This window comes from Alosa sapidissima, chromosome 2, assembly GCF_018492685.1.
Source record: "Alosa sapidissima isolate fAloSap1 chromosome 2, fAloSap1.pri, whole genome shotgun sequence".
Classification (NCBI taxonomy): Eukaryota; Metazoa; Chordata; class Actinopteri; order Clupeiformes; family Clupeidae; genus Alosa; species Alosa sapidissima.
Window position 1 is genome coordinate 7,075,674 of NC_055958.1, and position 21,040 is coordinate 7,096,713.

A 21,040-nucleotide genomic window follows, 5' to 3' on the forward strand; every position below is an offset into this window, starting at 1 on the left:
TGCTGTGGCAACATCAGATGGGGCGTCAGAAGGGAGGGAAGTTTGCGCTCGCTCTCTCTCTCTCTCCTCTCCTCTTTCTCTCTCTCTTTTCCTCTCCTCTCTGCGGCCAGGGGGCCATGCTGAGCCTCAGGTCTTCAATCACCAGTGACCATCAAAAGCCCAGACTCGCCACAGATATGGTCCCTACAAAGAAGCCAAGTGAAACAGGGAGAGCGGGAGAGAGGGAGGGAGGCAGCAGTCCAAAAGGTTCTGAGGTAAATAAACGGTGTTCGTGAGGGAAAAGATAAGGAAAAAATGAATAACCACGACAACAAAAACAACAAACAGAAAAATCCCCTCTCGGCTCCTGATGGCTTACCTTCATCATCCTTATGATTGTTATTTAAATTCAAGGCAGGGCAGAATTTAAAATGGATGCAATTATTCTTTTTTATCGTTCCATAATCATCCAACTGTTTTCCTGCACACTTTTAACACCGCAAGAACAGTAAAATGAAATGATCCACCGGTAATGGTAGTGCATGTTTACACGGCACTGTAAAGAAGATGGAAGGCCGACGGCGCCCCTAAGAATGGATACAGCACAGCAATCCTCACTCGCTGCTACCCACCAAGGCTGCAAGGGGAATTAGCAAATTAGTCATCTTTCTAAATAAACGTCACCACCGTCTGTGGGTAGCTTTTAATCTCATTTGTTCCAGCAGCACGCATCCTATTGGAGTTATTTTTATTGCCATGCCAATGAATGAGGAAGTGTCACAAACTCGAGCCTGTGCATCACTTGGCATTTACGGCTGTTTTCTTTTCACGTTTAATGGCATGCAGCACATCCACAAATGTTCTGTTTACATGTACACATTTAGTGCTCTTGCAAAGCGGAAAAAGTATATACTCCATATCATACGCATATGCACATACACATATTGTTAGAGAGGATCAAGTAGGACTGTGCCAACATTTCAATTCAGTCTGTAGAATAGAATCTGTCAACACACACACACACACATACACACGCACGCACGCACGCACACACACACACACACACACACACACATATACACACGCACACACTCACATTTGCGCAAAAACGCACACTCACACACACACACAAACACACACACATGCACACACAAACAACCTGCTCAGCCCTTCGTTCCCTCATTATGATATGCATCTAGCACATGTCTGATGTGGATGTCTGCAAACTGCTGAAGCCTCACTTTCAGTGGAAACACACACACACACACACATGCACGCACATACACACACACACACACAAAAACAGACATCTCCATTTTGGTCAGGGTTGTTTGAGCTCAGCTCCATCAAGCAGAAAAATGTCTCTATAATTGCGGCATGCTCTTCATGGGTTTCCGGGCGCCTCCGTCGCGTCTCTCTTTTTCTGTCTTTTTCTGAAAGAGAGAAGCATGCTCTGTTCCATAACCTCAGTTGATTGCAGATGATAATTATGGCACCTCCACCTTGCTCACAATGGGAGGGCAACCGCAGGAAAATTAGCAGCTGCCAGGTGGAGTCACCTCTTCACCGTCTGGCTGTCAGAGCGCCTGCTTGTCCGTTCGTCTGTCTGTCTGACCATTTGGCTGTGCGCTGTTTACACCTTCGCTCCCTCACAGTGGATCTCTTCCTCCTCCTCCTCCTCCTCCTCTTCCCTTTGAGGGTGGTTGAGCTCTGTGCTGCAGGCTCCGTAGGAGTTTCAAGTTGGAGTCAAGGGCTTTTTTCCACCCTCTCTCTGATAATTGTAGTCTTTCTGAGCTAATTCATTTCTTTATTCCTTGCCCCAAATCCATCAGCATGGAGAGACCAAATCCAGCTTTTTAACTCAAGCCCCTGTGTATGCCTATCAGTGTCAGTATGTGTGTGCGTCGGTGTGTGTGTGTGTTTGTGTGTCCGTGTGTCCGTGTGTCCGTGTGTGTGTGTGTGTGTGTGTGTGTGTTTGTGTGTCCGTGTGTCCGTGTGTGTGTGTGTGTGTGTTTGTGTGTCCGTGTGTGTGTGTGTGTGTGTCTGATTGTGTGTGCGTGTTTGTGTGTGTGATCTCACCTCTCCTTGTCTTAATTCAGCTACATCTACTTCATGCTCTTTTGGGCCGTGTGGGCCCCAGAGTGAATGAGAGGAGAGACAGAGTAAGAGAGCAAATTACATTGCCTTCTTTGGAGGAGAGCAGCCATGCATGCCAGAGACAGCGTCCAGCACAGGGATGGGGCGACGGAGGGTTGGATTTCTCATCAGTGCACCCAGGCGGCCCCACTTCGTCACATACCCACCCCACCACCACACCATACCCCCCCCCCCCCCCACACACACACACACACACACACACCCTCCATGCTATGCCAGTTCTGTCGAGGCTTACCATTAAGAGAGGCTCTGCTGGGAATCATCTGGAACCTGGGATGCTAATTAAACCCCATTCACTTTAAACCATTAGGATTCCCAAGCAGAGACTGCTGTGATGCTGTGATTTGCTTTTTTTTTTGGGTAAGGCTATTTGCACCCCTGGTACAATTAGCAGTGTATGCTATTCGTACCCTGGTGCAATTAGAAGTGAATTCTATTTGTACCCCGGTGCACACAGCAATGTGTCCTATTAGTACCCCGTCTGTACACATATCAATGTATGCTATTCGTACCCCGGTGCACACAGCAATGTGTTCTATTAATACCCTGTCTGGTACAAATATCAGTGTATGCTATTTGCACCCCTGTGCATTTATGGGTAAGGCTATTTGCACCCCTGGTACAATTAGCAGTGTATGCTATTCGTACCCTGGTGCAATTAGAAGTGAATTCTATTTGTACCCCGTGCACACAGCAATGTGTCCTATTAGTACCCCGTCTGGTACAAATATCAATGTATGCTATTCGTACCCTGGTGCACACAGCAATGTGTTCTATTAATACCCCATCTGGTACAAATATCAGTGTATACTATTTGCACCCCTGTGCATTTATTCTGGCATATTGATCACACAATGTAATAATAATAATAAAAACAAGCAACATGCTGGATGCTATTCGTACCCTGGTGTATATAGTACTGTATGCTATATACACCCTGGTGCATGAACCAGCTAATTGTTGCAATCAAAACTTCCGTTTGAGAACCGATTTCTTGTTCAAATTGCACCTTCTCTCCAGAGACGTTGGTACACATGCACACTCACTCTGCCAAAATGTATCACATGGGAATCAAACCCCGGTCTCCCACGTGTTAACCCATGTCTGAGACCACTACACTATCTTCTTCCACAAACAAATGGTGTTTGCAGGTAAACTTATAGTTTATAGGCCTGAACGTCATATTCAACGTCAAATTTCTGTTAACTAACAAACTGACAGTTGTATGTGTTCACTAAACCAAGATTATGAAAATAAAACACAACTTTTCAATCTAAAACTTAATCTGAACAGATATTTGTGCCGAAACCTTCCAGAATTCTTCACTTTCTGCTGACGAAAAAAGGAATGTCCGCCATGTTTTTTGTGCACGTGAGCAACATCTTTTTGTTGTTATGTCACAGGGTATGAATAGCTCAACTGTGTGGCCAAGGCTATTCGTACCAGGGGTGTAAATAGACACTCCGTTTATTTTTTGCTTTGCTTTGTTGGAGGGGTGGTGGTGGGGGGGGGTTGTAATCAGGACCCGGGGAGCAGTGTGCGTTGCATGAGAAATAATAGAGGGGATTCCTTGGAGTGCAGGACTGTTAGTGGGGTACGTGTGCAGTGTCAAAATGTGAACACATGCACACAATGTATGTACAGAACATTTCAGCCTCATTCATCTCCTTAGTGCTGTCCATTTGGGGCTTTTTCTGAGCTTTCATGAGAACAGGAGTGATTATCTGCCAATAAGGATTTGCTTGAAGAAGAGAGAGAGAGAGAGAGGAAAGTGTCAGAAAAAAGGGATAGAAAAAAAGGAAAATGATTAAAATGGCCTTGACAGCTGAAGTGTGTTCTCTTTCCTTTATGACTGCGGTGGCCTGACATTTACAAAAGAGAGAGGCTGGGTTGGAAAAAGCCTCTCACAAGGAAGTAGTACATCCTTGCGGTGAACATGCTACTTTGTTTACCCTCTTGAGAGGAAATGTATTACCTATCAGAGGGGCTAAAATGCTTTCTGGAGCCTTCTCTCTCGCCCCTGAAAGAGATGTGCACCAGACGCTGCCAGACACTGTTGTCATTATGGCCCCCGTGTAGTGGCCTCTGTATCCGTCTTAAGTGAGAGGGAGAGAGCACTCCGCTGAAGAGGACCATCTAGAGCCATATGGCAGAAGACTCACTGATAGCCACAGAGAGATGTCTCAGTGGGTCCCTGACATATTCTTCTCTCTCTGTCTCACCAAAACTCCCAGAGAACACAGAGGGAGCAGTCCTATTACGAGTCCTTTCTGAGTAACGCATGAAAGTGGTACTCTAGGCAGATATAGCCACCTAGAATAAGAAAGTAGGTACTTAGAAATATAGTAGAAGGTACCTAGAAATTACTCAAATATTATACACAATAACAGAAATGTATTGAGCTTTTGTGGCACAAAAAGCTCAATACATTTGTAGTGATGAGGCTGTATGCACGACAGAAGGTTTGTGTCTGTTGCTTCATAGCACCCAGCAAATGACAATGGTGAAAAAAATCACTTACATTACCATGATTCCACTTGTAATGTCATATGGAAAATGTCATCAATCATGTTAAATGCTTCAGCTCTTGTAAATGATGGCAGAAGCCATTTTGTGCGCTACAGTAAGTGTCACATCACTCACAGTCTTGTCCTTGATACATGACTATACTAACAGTATAGGCTAATTCTAATTCGTCATGCAAGGTTATAACTTCAGAACAACTGAATTGATTCAAAGTGAATGTTTGTTAGGTACAAACTTATCAGGGTCACTATGCCCTATCATGTTTTTACTGTAGCTAACAAGTGTTTACCTATAGAGTGGTGGCTTGCAAATGTTTGTTTTTTTACTTTACAAAAAATGGCTCATCTAAGGACTCTCAAATTGTGCCACATAAATTAAATCACATCTTGGTCTCCTGAGCTACCAAAGTACCATTTGTGAGAATTACACTGTGAAATTGTCCTGTGGGAAAGTTGAACTGATGGTAGGGATCAATAAATCACACTTGAAAACGCTCCCCTTTTTACTGTGTGTGACCATATAATGTAATTGACAAAAACAAAAACCTCAACACCTGACTATGTCTTGATGAATTTGGAGTCTGCTGTGGTTAGCCTATGTCACATAACTTTCTAAATGTCGTCCCCTTAGAATTATAAGGTTCTATCTGACATTTTTGTCAAAATTGAGTTATTTACATATTCTTATTCTGTGACACCTTAAGATGATGATGTGAGGTGTTTCTTGTAGTTGTATGCATTTTTGGACATTATATCTGAAGAGGTTTGTTCCACTTAGCAGTATCACTCTATGGAATTCTAAGACTTTGAAGCTCAATATCTCAGAACTACTCAGAACGTAGATAGAACCCTATAATTCTAAGGGGACGATGTTTCAGTGATTTGTTTATTCAAACATGCTTATCAGCTGTTTAAATATGGCTTTTGAGCTGTCATTGCTGCAGAGTAGAGTAGAGGAAGCAGGGAGATTATTTGAACATTAAAGGTTTTGAACATTAGGTTTTCATTTCTGGTATGTGGTATGTACAAGTAAGACAAAAGAGATCCATATTGGGTAAGCTTGTATGGAAGCATTTTAAAAATGTGTGAAATGATGAAAATTACATGAATTGAGTTAATGGTTTGCCCACATTAGACAGATGTTGTGCTAATTGTATTAAGAGTTTTGGAAATGTATCTACAGATTGGATAGAAGCATGTTAGCAATTGAAAAAAGAACTGTAATACATTATCATGGCTACACTGAAATACTGTGTCTCTTAATTAACACACCAAATATCAAAACTTAAAAGGTTTTCTGTCTGGGATAGGGGTGGAATTATTTCAAGACAGAAAGAGTGGTAAGAAGTTTGCTTCTTAGCATTGACTCAGTCAAGGAGTAATTTCACCTGTGTTTGGGAGAGAAACCCACAGATGTTTTTTTCCCATTTAGGTGGTGATTTAGAATCGGTAGCTCTCACTGGATGGCAGGAGAGGTGGAGAGACAGAGAAAGAGAGAGAGGGGGGATGGAGAAACAAACGCTTTCCTAGCACTCCTTGTAGCAGCTCCCTCTCCAGTCAATAAAGGGAGATAGATTCTTTGTGTGTCAGCAATTTAGAAACAACCGCCAACAGGAATCCCCAGAAGCTGTACAATTAATCATGACAGCCCAAGATGCCAAATATGGTGTTGAGCAGCTTCCAGTGTTTGTTAAGGAAAGCAACCAACATGAGAAGCTGGGCCCAGAACTTGCGAGTTAGCCTCTTTTCCTTTTCCGAGTGCATGTTTAGAAAAAAAAAAAAAGAAAAACGAACAGATGACAAGGGAATTCGATCACCTGATGCAGAAAGCTCTTAATAAGAGAGATGAATCCCTGCAGGCTGGTTGATTTAGAAAAGCAACGACCCTGAACAACTCCCGCGGTTCCTGGAAACTGTGGGACGTGGGCAGACACAATGGGGTTAGAGAGAGAGCGAGAAGGATCCCATGTAATTCGTGCCATGAATAGACATGGCTCTTTGGAGGAGATCATCATCCTCTTGATTCATCAGCTAGTATGTGCTGTATCATTGATGGGAGCTATTGTGCCAGAGCCTTGGCAAGAATTCACAGACAGGCCCCTGATGAACAGCCTTGTTAGAATACCCAGGACCATTTCTGCACGAAAAGAAAAAGAGGGGGGAAAGAGTGAGAGCATGCGTGAATTCACAACTGCATTTTCAGAATGTAATTTGCAAAGCTAATATTTTACACTTTTTTTTTCTGCTAAATTATGCATGGCATATCAAAGGGAGAAAAAAAAAACTCAATTGTAATGTAGTAAATTGCTGGCCTAATTTCAGTGCCAGGATATTGTTTGAAGGCCTGATGAAAAATTCATCAATATCACATCTGATTTTCCTGTATGTAGAAGTTTTGGCGCCTGTTTATATGAAATGTCCTTATTGCAATTTACCTAAGTAGGTGATTATGAAGAGAAGCTGCGCTTTAAGTAATACGTTAATTAAGTGCACTTTTCCACACATAGCACATAACCCTCTAAAGGCTGCAGCCTGTCATGTAATTTTCTTTGAGGAGGTTTGACATACTTCTCTACTACTTGTTATATATAAAAACATTTATCACAAACTACTGTGTATGTTGTAATCTGACACAAAGTCAGCCACATCAACAATTTAGCATTAAGAAATGTCAGTATCATACATAGAAAAAATATGGTAACACTTTATTTGATAGTATCGACATAAGAGTGATATGCCACTGTCATGACACATGAACCCTAACCCCTAACCCTAACTTGTTATGACAAAAACCGAATGACACTTAATGACAGAAGTGTTATGTCATAAACATTTACATGACACATTTACATTATGTCATAAACATGACATGACACGTTAATGAGAGTGTCATGTCACTCTTATGTCGATACTGTCAAGTAAAGTGTAACCAAAAATACTTCAGATAAAATGTGAATACAGTTCCTAATGACAAGGATATCTGTTGCCTTCCACTAGCGTAGAGATTAGCAATCTCATATTTATCACTGTCTAACTCCTGAGTGTTGAATTGAGGCTTAGTTTCTGAATACCCACCATAAGCTGCTGAAGATAGTTATTTATGCTCACAGCATGCTCATGTGGCACTCCCATTTTGGGTTTGTTTAACACAAAAAAAAAACATCTGGTAATCCACTGTACGGAAATATCCTGTCTTTTGATGTTGCATAATGTAATGCAAGATCGAAAAAAGTGCAGCAACAAAATTAAACAAAAGACAAATGTTTTCGTTGACAAAACAAAGCTTAATGCATTCATTTTCATGCATTAGCTCCGTCAATGAGTCGGGGTTAAACAGAGGCAGATTATGTTGCATAATAGTGCATTAGTCCATGTCTGGGGCTTTCCTTTCACACGGGAATAATACAATTACTGTGATTAATAATAATACACTTCGCACAGCACTGGGATGGAGCTTGATTCCTCTGAGTTGGCACTTTTGCAGGACAAACTCCCGGCCAGCCTCACCAGATAAGGCGAGCAGACATGAACAGTACACACACACACACACACATATACACACACATACACATGCTCACACATTCAAACCAATAGAGGAAGTCAGGGTGCCCTTGAGAATATCCAGTTGTTCTGTTGTTGTTTTATTTTTTTATGGACCCAGGAAATGGGTTGGGAATGGGGGGGGGGGAGGGGATAAATGGGGGGAACCTTGTTTTTGTGACTCAGGAGGGGGAGCCTCTCAGCGTGAAACAAAGGCGTCATTAAGCGCCGGCACTCCCCCTGTGGTGATTAGGTCTATCTGCTGTGCAAATGACTTCTCAGCTTCACACTACTGTGTTCTGCTGTTATTTGTTTCATTACTTTATTTCATTATTAACTTTTTTCCTCTTAGTCTTTGGTGTAGCTGCTGCTTTTCTAATTGCCTTTGCTCTGTTCGCTATCCAAAAAGCACACAAAAAAAATTATTAAATGAGGTGTGTTTTTTTGGGTTGTTGTAATCACTGACCTTCAGTAACCTTGGTATTTTTTCTAGAACTTTGCTTCCACTGAAAAGCGGAGTTGTGTCGTCCGAGAGGGAATGCACCTGGAAATCAAATCTGAATGCCCCACTCCGTTCGCGAGCCTACCCGCTCATTAAGCACAATTACTTTGCGATCGTGTCATGCTTTATCTCGGCGGGAGCATCGGAGGTGTGCTATTATTCGTGCCAATCAACACTTAGCTTAGTCGCGTCGCAGTTGTTCTCTCACCTCGCTGCAGAGAGGGGAGGCAGATTTTCACAAGTCATCAACTCATCTGAAAAAGCTCTTATTATTACGCGTCAGTCTCTAATGGACTCGATGGGCATTGCTGTGAAGTGGCCGGGGAACCTGACGTGAGTGACCTCACACGTGCGACCGTTCTTGAGTGGATTGGCCGATAATCGCAATATTACCTGTTTCATCCACTTTAGCACTCTTTTTTTTGATGCAGTGCCCAGGTCCTGGAAAAATGGAGCACTTGGTGAAATGAGAGAGGATATAGATAGAGAGTGAGAGACAGAGAAAAGTACCTGAAAGAGTCTGTAGTGTCTGTAGAGGTGACGGGGGCTTCAAGCTGTGCCTCTTGAAAAATTGTCCATGAATTGGTTTTGTGGTCATCCTATTTCAACTGTCCCCATCTCTTTGACTGGGTAATGTCAGAAGCATTCACATGACTTATACTGTAAACAGAGCACCAGAATGGGGTTTATGTGGTTTGCAGAGGGGGTAACCAATGGCCATCGGGTAGGGCACGCACAGGAGCCCCTTGGGGGAGATATGGCTCTCACAATCTATCCCGCATGCACAAATTCATGCAGAGTTTTGAACGACTGACTCTCGGCAGCAGCCTGAGCGATGAAGAAATTTGATTTGAGATGCCATCTCCCTGTGGTGAAACAATTCTCCGCCCTGTTTTCGTTCTGAATCAATATTTAATAAAGAATATAAAAAGAGAAGATGAGGATCCCAATGAAACGGCAAGTGCTCTCACAACAAATGATGAATATAAACCAAGATGACATTAATAATATGTGTCTGCTTTTGAAACCAGAGCAAACTAAATATCATAGCCAGCCATTTATATCATTCTATGGCTGGCCACAAATGAAATATCGGCCCTATTTAGCCATTGTTGGAACACAGGCAAGCCACGTAGGCAACATATTGTACAAATGTTACACAAGTGTACTCACACACAAACACACACATGCTCACAAACAGAAAAGGTAGTGCTGTTACACGTTAGGGTGTTCCATCACAGCAAAAAGGATAGTATAGAGACTAACTTTGGGGAGACAGGAGAGGATAAAGAGAATGATCCTCAGACACAGCAGTTTCTCCAGTGGGTCCTCACCCTTAAAGCCAGGCAGGGATAAGCAGATTACAGTAATTGTAGCTATTCTCTATGACTGCTTTGGCTTTAAGGACACGGTGTTAAGAAACTGTGTGTCAGCCAGTGGGTTAGCTTCCAACGACAGTGCCAGCACATCCATAGCGAAATAATAAATGACATTTAACCCCCCCCCCCCCAATTTCATTTTAAAGAAGTAAACAGGCTTAAATCTGTCAAGCGGCGAGATTATTTTTAATTACGTTTTGCATGTCTAATTCCTCGTTTGTGCCTTCTGTGCTTGTAGGATTATGCGGAGAAAGAGAAGACCCTGGCCAAGGCCCTGGAGGACCTCAAAGCCAACTTCTACTGTGAGCTGTGCGACAAGCAGTATTACAAGCACCAAGAGTTTGACAACCATATCAACTCATACGACCACGCTCACAAACAGGTAATGGGGCAGGGCTAGTCGGCTAAATCTGTCCATTTTCACTCACACCACGCTGCTGGCTCGCCCCGAAGCCTGAACAGTGTATGAAAGTAATGGAGTGTAGGCCAGCACACGTGTGTGTGTGTGTGTCACTGTGTGTGTGTGTGTGTGTGTGTGTGTGTGTGTGTCACTGTGTGTGTCAAGATAAATGATTTTTACCCTAGCTTTGGTCGGGAAATGCACATGGTTGTGTGCTGGGAGATGGAGTTTTAATTTCAGGTACCATACATCACCCACTGGACAGAACAATTGAAAGCTATTGCATTTGCTGTTATTGTTGTGGTTGTTTCCTGTTCATTCAGTGACAAAAGTATATCTACAGTATAGTGAATTGCAGGCAATGGGGTGAAACTGTAGTACAGAATGAGCCTTGTCCTCATTCAACCTTTCCCCATTTATAGGGCGAGCATAATGTACAGTGATACAGCTCAGTGGGAAACCTCAGTCATCAGCCGAGACTTTCTAAACTGTTTGAAGTAATTTGTGACAAAATTATTTCTCTTTCATTTTAGCTCCAACATTTGAGGATGCAGCAGCAGTGGTCCCTCACAATCCCATAGATTTTGCTCAGTGAGGAACACTAGAGGAGGTGACATGTCTTGAGACAATAATCCTTTCCTATTGTAAAACACCACAGGAAAATGAAAGGCCCGAGAACATAGAGCTCTTTTTTGGACACGTAGTCCTGAGCAATCCTTCATGTCACAAAATAATTAAAAAACTCAGAGGCTCCCTTTCCATAAATCGACTTATTAATAGAATCATACGGCCATCGAGAAAAACACAACTCTAACCTTTAATGGGGAGTTTAAAGCTTTAATTCCGACGCTTGTCCTGCCGTTTGATATCTGCAGTTTGATATCTGCAGTGACCCTGGCAGTGTGCCTGGGAGCAGACAGTGAATTTGTGCCATCTCAAGAGCCCCACTCCTCCGTCAATATCAGGGCTGGCTGAACTATTGACTAGTCAAATCTGCAACCCCCCCACCCATGACCTTACTACTGAGCGCGGCAGCAGGAGTGAAATGAATGGATTATGGCAGCTGGAAAGCAGGCGAACAACTCAAGATGTCCCTCGAGCTTAAACTCATGTCAACCCCCCCATTTCTCTGCCACTGCCACCGACGACAACAGCAACAACAACAACAGAAGCAGCAGCATCAACACAACACCACCAGCACCACATCATATCTACATTTCTGTCGGCCACCCTCGTTTATCACACGCAACCCTAGCTGCTGCTGCTTACCAGAGATTAAACGAGTAAGCAACGCAAAAAAAAAAAAAAGCCGTGGCTTGGCCCCCGACACACAGCTGATGGATGAGAGGCGCAGATCCTAGAGTCTGTTGCCAGGCAGGCGGAGCGTGTCCTCCGAGAGCATGAGTGAGTGCGACGGAGAATGGGGCCCTTTTCAATGAGCCTCCCTGCCTGAAAGAAACCCAACGCAGTCACAGCCGCAGGTCACGTGTGAGTCGTACATGCCACTTGCCAGGCACCCGATTGTTAGAAAGCATATGAGGCTGTATTGTGTCAGGCTTAAACTGAGTCAACCTGTTGAAAAAATATTTTGTGCCGAATCATGATTTAAAAAAAAAAATGTATTCATTCAAGTCACTTGAGGATATGAATGCTCCTGCAAATTCTCATAGATTTCCATTTTTTTTTCCTGAGCATTTCTGCAAGACTTCTGCCTCGGTGTACCTTCAATCAATGCTCACACCTCCGCTAAGCAACACACCTGGGAACCAGTGATAAATATAGCCCACGCCAACCTGTTTGCTATTTTCTGCAAAGCAGCGTTGACAAGAGAGCGCCGCACAATGAAGAGAGGGCTGAGTCTTCCCACTCGACAGCGCATCCAGGCAGAGTAGGCGAGTCGCAAGCCTATACACTGTGAAGTGTATGTGAAAGTGAATGTGAGTGTGTGCCTGAGTGTTCGAGTGTGTGTGTATACATGTGTGTGTGTGTGTGTGTTTTGTAAGTGTTTGTGTGTGTGTGTGTGTTTGAGTGTGTATGTGTGTGTGGGGGTGGGGGGTGGTCAGACCAGTTACCCTTGAATGGCCAGTTTGGAGTAAAGGTGCTCTTTACATGACAAAATTATATCCGATGTGACCGCCTGGCTTGCCTGGCTATGAGACCCCAGCCGTGATAAATGCAATCACTGAAGCCTCCTCAAACAGGAAAGGTTAGAGCGGCGCTGAACTGTGTATAACATCCCGGGCCTGAGCAGAATGCCTAATGTGGTGGGAGCTGCAGACTCCTCCCGGCTACCTGATATAACTACAGCTATTTTTACCCACAACTGTTACTATCAAAAAATAACATGGCGCTGACCTTAGATTCTTTCACTGAAAAGCAAGCAAGCAAATAAATAAATGAATAAATAAATAAAAAGTCAACAAATAAATCGAAAGAGAAACAAGTGCATCAGTTTGGCTCAGCATGGATCAGGGTCTCTGAGGGAAAGCAGACATCTTTCTTAAAGCAAAACATTAAAAATTAATAGACAATTAAATGCAGGCTTTTAAATTAATTGGACTTGACTGTTGTTTGAAAGCGGGCAGAGGCTGTCTCCTGTGTGTTGCTAAGGTGTTTCAAAGGGAAAGTTGGAGTATATAAATCAATCTTTAAATTATTAATGGAAAAATCATTTAGATTACATGGCTGGATTAATGTGAGCATTTTGTGCAGGGATGGTTGCCTGATCGATACATTTCATTTGGCCCCCTTGAATAGGGTTGCTGTCATGTACAGGAACTGCAGGAGACTGTCGGGAGAGACAAACGGCATCAATCCTAAATTCAAATCACAAAGTTCTTCTGGACCAGGAAGCAAATGCAAATCAGTATCACTGAGTTTTTATCTAAAATAAATAGGACAATTTCATGCAGTTTAGCAAGCCCATCCTAAGCTACTTTTCATTTGCGCAGAAAATGGGTTTGATGAAGCATAACATTGGTGTGCAAACACCTTTATTACCTTCGCCAGCCTTGAAGAGATTTTTAATCTTTCGCGGTCTATCCCTGAATGCCTGATGCACTGAGATACCCAGACTTCATAATGCAAGGTTGTTAAGTGGAGAAAAGGATTCCTAGTCTCAAAGAGGATTATTATTCATATTGCGATGTTACTTTGGCAAGAAGTGTACTTTCTCAGCAGTCGACTTACTTGTATATATACACAGATAAGCAAACTGAGTCTTCTCTCTCTCTCTCCCTCATTCATCACTCTTTGTATCTCATTCTCTCCTTTATCTGTCTATCTCTTTCCACTCTATTTCTTTCTCTTCTCTCTTTCAACTCTACCTGCTCACGCTCTTCTTGCCTCATCTCATCTTCTCCTTCCATCTTTCTCTCTCTCTCTGTCTCTGTCTCTCTCTCTCTCTGTCTCTCTCTCTCTCCTGCAGAGACTCAAGGAGCTGAAGCAGAGGGAGTTTGCCCGCAATGTGGCCTCCAAGTCCAGGAAGGACGAGCGGAAACAGGAGCGGGCTCTGCGTCGGCTGCACGAGCTGGCAGAGCAGCGGCGGGAGGTTCACTGGTGGGTGGCAGCCTCCTGCCTTATTCATAAAAAAAAGAACTCGACATCTGTGCCTCACATACACACACATACACACACATACACATACACACACACACACACACACACACACACACACACACAATGCTGCTGCCTGTGCTGCTGCTTGCTGTCGCTCATTCACCAACTAATAGCGGTGCTTGCTATGTGAAGCTCTCTTAGCTGTTTTGACTTCCTCCATTTGAGAAAGGGATGTGGGGGGATGTTCTGAGCAGATGCTGATGTTTGTTTGCATTTTGTCTTTCATCTTTTTTCCCCCTCTCTGTCTGTCTGTCTCTCTCTCACTCACTCTCACTCTCTCTCTCGCACTCCGTCGTCTCTCTCTTTGTAGTGCTCCGGGGAGCGGCCCCATGTTTAAATCCACCACGGTGGCGGTGGAGGCAGGTCTGAGGGACCCCTGCGGTGACGGATCCCCCGAGGAGATGCAGGGTCTTGCTGTGCCGGAGGCGGGAGGCCAGACTCACAACTGCAGCAGCAGCAGCAATGGCAGTGGCAGTGGCGGCGGCAGCAATGCTTCAGGCCCGGCAGCTAGCAGCAACAATGGCAAGCAATTGCCGTGGCCCCACGCAGCCAAGCAGAAGAAGCCCGTGGGCTGCCGGCGCAAGATCGCCTTCTCCTTCTCCTTCCGGAAGAGGGCCTCCGTGAAGCTGGAGTCGTCCGCCGCCGTGTTCTGCGAGGGCACGCAGGAGGAAGGGGCGACGGAGCGGAGGCGCAGACAAAGGCTCCGAGCACCCCTCGTCGAGCTCGACCTCTCCGGGTCCCCCAGCGACGAGGCGGCAGTAGTGGCAGCCGGTAAGGCGCTTAATTGCGAGGAGACGATTTACTGCATCGGCACGACCCAGCAGGCCCGCTTCGCTCTGAAGAGCGGCAGCTTGGAGAGCGAGGGGTCATCTGATACGCCGGCGGGCCAAGAGAACCCACGGCCCACTTCAGACTTGTGCGCTCTGCTCGTGTACTCGGAGGACGTGGCCGGGAGCCCTTCCGTTTCCCAGATAGCCGGCTCCCCTTTCGCTCTCAACAGCGTGGACATTGCACTGGACTCAGAGGACTCTGTGAACGAGAGCCTGAAAAGCTGCGACGCAGCTAACGGGGGAGGGGAGCTCAAAGAGCAAGCCGCCACTGATGAGCCTGTGTCGGAGGAGAGCGGCCCTTTGAGTCAGAACCCCTCAGACGTGTGCAGCGAGGCTGACCCCTCTCACATGGGTCAAACGGCAGAGGAGGGCCATCTTCTAAAGACCCCCTTCACAAAGCCAAGTCAGCCGTTCTTCTCCGTGAGGAGCCGTGACGGTAATACCATTTTCCAGTGGCCCTCGGAGATGCTAACCTTCACGAAAACTGACCCGCCCTTGTCCTACAGCTGCAACCCGCTCCATTTTGATTTCAAGGGGTCACATAATCGAGCGCCTAGTGACCCGAGGCAGGACGCCGAGACCAAGACGGATGAGGAGTCCTCCATCAGCTCGGTCTCAGCCAGTCGGGGGAAATCCATAAGTCCAGACAAGCGTATTGAAGAGGGCATGTTCAATCTGGACCACGGTCCACCCGGAGAGGCCGAGGCAAAACCACGAAAGTGCCACCAGCACGCCAGTGACACAGAGAGCTGCCTCGGACTAAAAATACACGCAAGATGCAAGTACTTGAAGGAGCGGTCACACAGCCAAAAGCGAACAGACGAAAAACTGAGGGTCAGGGACAGACGCCATTACCGCAACCACTACAGGAAGAAGAGGCGACGGCGGAGGAGGAAGAGGAGGGTGCGTCACCACCAGCCTGAGAGGGACGGCGAAAGCAACACGCAGGAGAAGTGCAGGAGATTCCAGAAGCGCATCACGGTGGACGAGTGTTGTTGGGGGGAAGCGCTTGATAGCAAATTTCAAGCTGCCACTTCAGCGCAAGTGCAGCATCCATTAGAGAAGTCAAAGCAATCAGCTCTGAATCAGACAGCAGACAGCTGCAGCGGGGCCTCCCTAGCCGAGAGGCTGCCAGGCAGGGGGCCGGACACAGAGGGGGGCATAAACGGCCCAGCGGGCGATCCGAGCCTCTCTGATAAGGGCTGGAAGGACAGCGCAAAGGTGGTGGCGGGAGGCGGTGTGAGCAGCCCCAGTTTTCCATCTGCCCGCTTGACGTGCTTGATGGGGCGCGGGTCGTGCCGGCATTCCGACGTGCCTCAGTCCCAGATCGCGGGCTTCACACGCTGGAGTGACGAGCTGCCACTCCACACGGACGACGTCGTCGGCAGCATCAAAGCCCTGTGGCGCATCCAGCGTCTGAAGAGGAAGCGGAGCGCCTCGCTGAGCGACGTTGACGCCATGTGCTCGGATCAGGTGACGTGCGCCCGTCTCAGAGAGCCAGGCACTCAGCTGAGCGAGCGGGAGCAGGAACGCGAACATCGGAGCTCATCTGACGAGGGGTCCACGTGTTGCCAACACGGAAGATGCAGAAAAAGAAGAAAAATCTCCTGCACCGTAAACCAGTCTCCTGACCCTGCGTACAAGGTGCCTGTCGCTGAAAGCCTTGTTCCGACTGACCAAAATACGAGCGATGTGAACCCAAGCGTGAAAAGCCCGGTTCTGAAAGGAACGGGTGACTTTGGGAGCGTGGGCTCAGACAAAAGCTCATGCAGTATTGATGATCAAAAGAGCTCTGTGGTCGACGTGCCGGCCGGGAGCTCCATTATCCCTGACCCGGGTCAGCGTGTGGCAGATAGTGACCGACAGATGGGGAACCCGCCTGGCCTTCAAATCAATGAGCAGCCCCACGCCACTCCTGACGATCCCCCCGCTCCTCCTCCCCCACAGCCCGCCGAGTGGAGAGATTCGAGTGCCTCGGAAGACACGGGAGAGACTCTCACCATCAGGTCTCGACATGACAACTCGGCAGCGGAGGAGCACTCTAACAAGCCGGCAGTGGCAGCAGGAACCGCAACACTGGCAGCAGCAGTAGCAGCACCAGCCCAGGTCTGCCTGTCAAGAGGAAGAGAAAAAGAGAAGGCGTTGGCAACATCTGGAAAGGCCGGCCTGGACAAATTGTCTCAGCACAGCAGCGGCCACCCTCCGGCGCAGCCCCCGAGGTTTCAGCTGTCTGTCGGACGGGCCGAGGAGGAGAAACCTGGCCGCGAGAGCTACCGGACCACCAGCAGCTGCGGCAGCAGTCCTTTCCACGGCCCTCCTCCTCATCCTCATCCCCCTCCTCCGCCTCAGCTGTCGTGCTTCCAGCACCCGTCTGACAGCATGGAGAGGCACTGCCTCCTACAGATTCAGACACACAGACAGGTGCTCCACCACCACCACCAGCAGCAGCAGCAGCAGCATCAGCAGCATCAGGTGTTTCAGGCGACCAAGCTGAAGCCTGTGCTCCCGCAGCGCCAGTCTCTTGCCGTGCCCGTGTCCTCCCCCGTCCACCTCCACCAGGTCCACCTGCCCTCGCCTGGCTCCATCACCATCCGCCACACCATCCTCCAGCACCACCACCACCACCACGCCACCTTCCTTCCTCCGGCTCAGCATCACCCCCACCACCACGCACCTCCTCCGCAGGTGCCTCCTCCTCCTCCGCCGCCTCCGCAGCTCTTCCCGCAGGTCCTGCCAGTGACTCGCCTGCCGCTGGGAGCGGAGATGTGCCCGCCCGGTGCCCCCGCTTTCGTGACTCCGCCTCAGGTGTCGGTGGTGGGCCCGCCCGGCATGCACCCGATGGCGGTCACCTTCCATGCCCTCCCCCGGCCTGCCATGTTCCCCCAGATGTTGCCCCCCCACCCAGCGGTCATCCCCCTTCAGCCTCTCTTCTGACACCAGACTCACCTGTGTGTTCAGAGATTCCATTGTGTTCGTAGGAAGTCCAGTCACCGAGCTTAGTATTCTACCCCTTAAAAAAGCTAAGATGTTAGGATGGCTAAAATAGCATAATAGGATCTGCAGAGAGAGAGAGAAAATTCAACATGAGTAGTTTGTCAGTGCTTTAAGGTTAGAGGAGAAGAGAATTATATTTGTGTAACATTATTGCACCTAAGTTTTCTGGCTTTAGTAACAACAACAAAAAAAAACTGGAGCAATGTTTTATTCAACAACACGGCTGTTAATTAGGTTTGAGACCTGTTTTAGCAACAATTCATTCTGTGTTGACTGAGGATAAGTCACATGTAGGTCACATTTGAATACCGGCACTGTAGTTTAAAACTCTAAACAAAATATCATGATGATTCAAGCTAATTGGTGATCTCGATCTAAGCACAGTAGTAGGTCTTGATACAACCCCCCAAATATTTTAAGCGGGTGTCCCAGTTTCCAAAGCAAAGGACAAGAAAATGGTCAAAATACACACAATGAGCTATACGGTCTAGACTTAATGTGCAATCTCTCCACATGATCATCCTCCTGCTAGTGCTAACTGTGTAATACCATTCAATGACTGTGTATTACAGTAAATTTATGGATGCGATCTACAATGATCAGTAGTGAGCCAGTTCTGTGCTAGAGAGGGTGAGTTAGTGGTCTGCTTGCCTGTAGGCTTTTAGATGGTCATATAATACAAACCACTGAGTGGTTGTTGCTGTAGCCGCACTACACACAAACGATAGAGAGCTTGCTTTTCCTCGTCAGTGTGAGTGGGAGTCTTCATGCGTCAGTTTGTGTAGATTCGTAGGACGTTGGCGTGGTCCTGATTGGCACCGTTCCTACAGTGTGGCAGAGCTAATGCCCATTAGAGGTACAGTAGATGGCATGACAACCGTTAGCAAAGGCAACATCTAGCACAGTATTCCTGCAAAGTTAGAGTCAAGTGATGTTTAATGTAACGCAAAAACGTGATGACAGTATAAGAAATTCACTGAGAATGAGTGATGATGGGAAACAAAACATAATGTGGTCAAACAAAATATGTATCATAGTTAGAATGGCCTCTATATGGGTCAGAGAAGTACTTTAGCGGAGTAGATATGGATTTCAGTGACGTACTTTGGCTGGCTAGTTTGATCCATAGTGGAATCTTTGCACCAACTCAACAGGTTAGGTATTAACATGAAAGTTGCATTTATAAGTTTCTCAACATCCCGTGCTCATCACTTTTTTGTTTCTGTAAAAAATGTGTTGTTGTGTGCAGCCTTCTTCCACTGGCAGTTCCACCATGTAAGCAAATGAACAGCATTATGTATAATAGGGAGCAGTTGTTAGTTCAGCATAATTTTGATGCCTGGCGAAGTGGATAAGAGGAAAGCTAGTGCACTGATAGTTTGTTCTCAGCTGACAGAGACTCAAAGGTGTGCCATAATTCAAAATGTAATACCTGTTTCTGTATGGTCTGAGTGAACACTTTCCATATGTGTTTATTTATTTCGCTTTTGTTAATTGACTGAGGGTGTTGTTATTGGGCATAATCCAACAGTACATAGCTTGGTTCCCTGTTTTATTTTCTCAGATACTGTAGGCGTTTAATCTGATAGAACACCCTAGACATTATAAGCTTTAAGGCTGTAAATGCAATACATATGACATTAAAGTTGTTCTGAAGCACAAACTACTATACTAAGTGCTATTTTGGAAGTGAATGTTTACACATACTGTACCATTCAAGTCACCTAAAAAATGTTTTAGTATACTCACTTAGTATGTTGTAGTATACTACTCGCTTAGATCAACATAATAGATTAATTGAAGCATTTATCTGAGTTAATTTGAAAGATCACAGTGAATTCTCTCCTCAAACAGCGAATTAGTCTGTATTCACTAAAAGCTGTGATCCGTAGTCTTTGAAAGGTTTGTCGAATTCCCAAATGAATTGCTTTTTTGTTGAGATACGAGCCAGTAAATCCATCTTTTTTCTTTCTTGTTTCCCCTCCTCCTTCTCCTAGCTCATTAGATTTCAGTAGTTTAGACACCAGGCCCAAATAATAGCATGTGGCAGCATCACTGACACAGACAGTATCAGTGTGAATTGCTCAGCTATAAAGTGAGTGCCAATTATTTCATGTCAAATATAACCAAAATAAGAAATAAAAGAATCCTTGCTCTTGCTCCTTGCTTGCATCAGACAACTGTCCAAATAAATGCCATTGTCCAAGCAAGAATCAGTTTTCCTGCTAAATCTGTAAGTCTCTAAACAAGTCAGAGTGAGAGTATATAGACTACAGCTGATAATCTTTGTTCTGTTAGAAAAAAGGGCAACTGTTCGGCAATGGAACTACTGCATGGGGAAAGCTCGTAGGGTTGATATTGCAAACGTAACTCATTGTCAATGGAAATCTTGTACAGATGAGCCTGTTGGTGTCTTGCAAGAAAGACTTGTTATAATCTGCAGTTATGTGTAACATAAAAAGCAAGCAAGCATTTAAAATTGTCTTCTTCATAAATCTGCACCTCTTGACCAGATCTGCATTACATTGTGTGAAGGCACAATTTTAATGTATTTTAGTACATTCAACTTGCTTTCAAGACCTGTACATGGTGTAAATTAGCAATGTTTATAATTAATGTAAGATTTAATGTATATGTAAATATGTTCCTGTTTTTATTGTGCAATGTACCCTATATGTATGAATTATTTAGATAAGACAAAGCCAACTATGTTTTTTACGCCAATTTGCCAACCGAATGATGTTAAAGTAATATCTAATAAAAATAGACAAATGACTGGCTTTCTCTTGTGTGTTCCTTTCGGTTCTCGCAAACATTCAAAGGGTTCTGGGTCCCTTCAAGTTCTCTCACTGGTACCCATGTGTAGACACTTTAAAAGACATCTGTTTCAGGAGTGCGCACAGAAGACTACATTTCTCTTTGATTATGAAAGAGCTTTTGCTTTGGTTTTGCCATGGCAGAAAACAGCCTCTATAAATCTCTCATAATGCCAAGCGAAAATATTGCTAGTCCCAAATTTAAGTGGTATTACATCAAGGAGATTGTTTTCTTAATACCATCACAGCCAGTGTGTGATTATGTACTTCAATGAGATTGTTATAGTCTATGGATTTCAC

At 45.5% G+C, this 21,040-nt stretch overlaps 1 protein-coding gene across 1 annotated transcript in view; it reads left to right on the forward strand.

The window, feature by feature from the left end:
* znf804a (zinc finger protein 804A) overlaps positions 1–20,652 on the forward strand; it is a 51,248-nt gene extending 30,596 nt beyond the window's left edge. Inside the window, exons 2-4 of the mRNA XM_042067403.1 lie at positions 10,321–10,464; positions 13,910–14,040; positions 14,411–20,652. Of these exons, the coding sequence (XP_041923337.1) occupies positions 10,321–10,464; positions 13,910–14,040; positions 14,411–17,864 (3,729 nt within the window). The 3' untranslated portion in view covers positions 17,865–20,652. The remainder of the gene's footprint in view (positions 1–10,320; positions 10,465–13,909; positions 14,041–14,410) is intronic.
* The last annotated feature ends 388 nt before the right edge of the window (positions 20,653–21,040 follow it).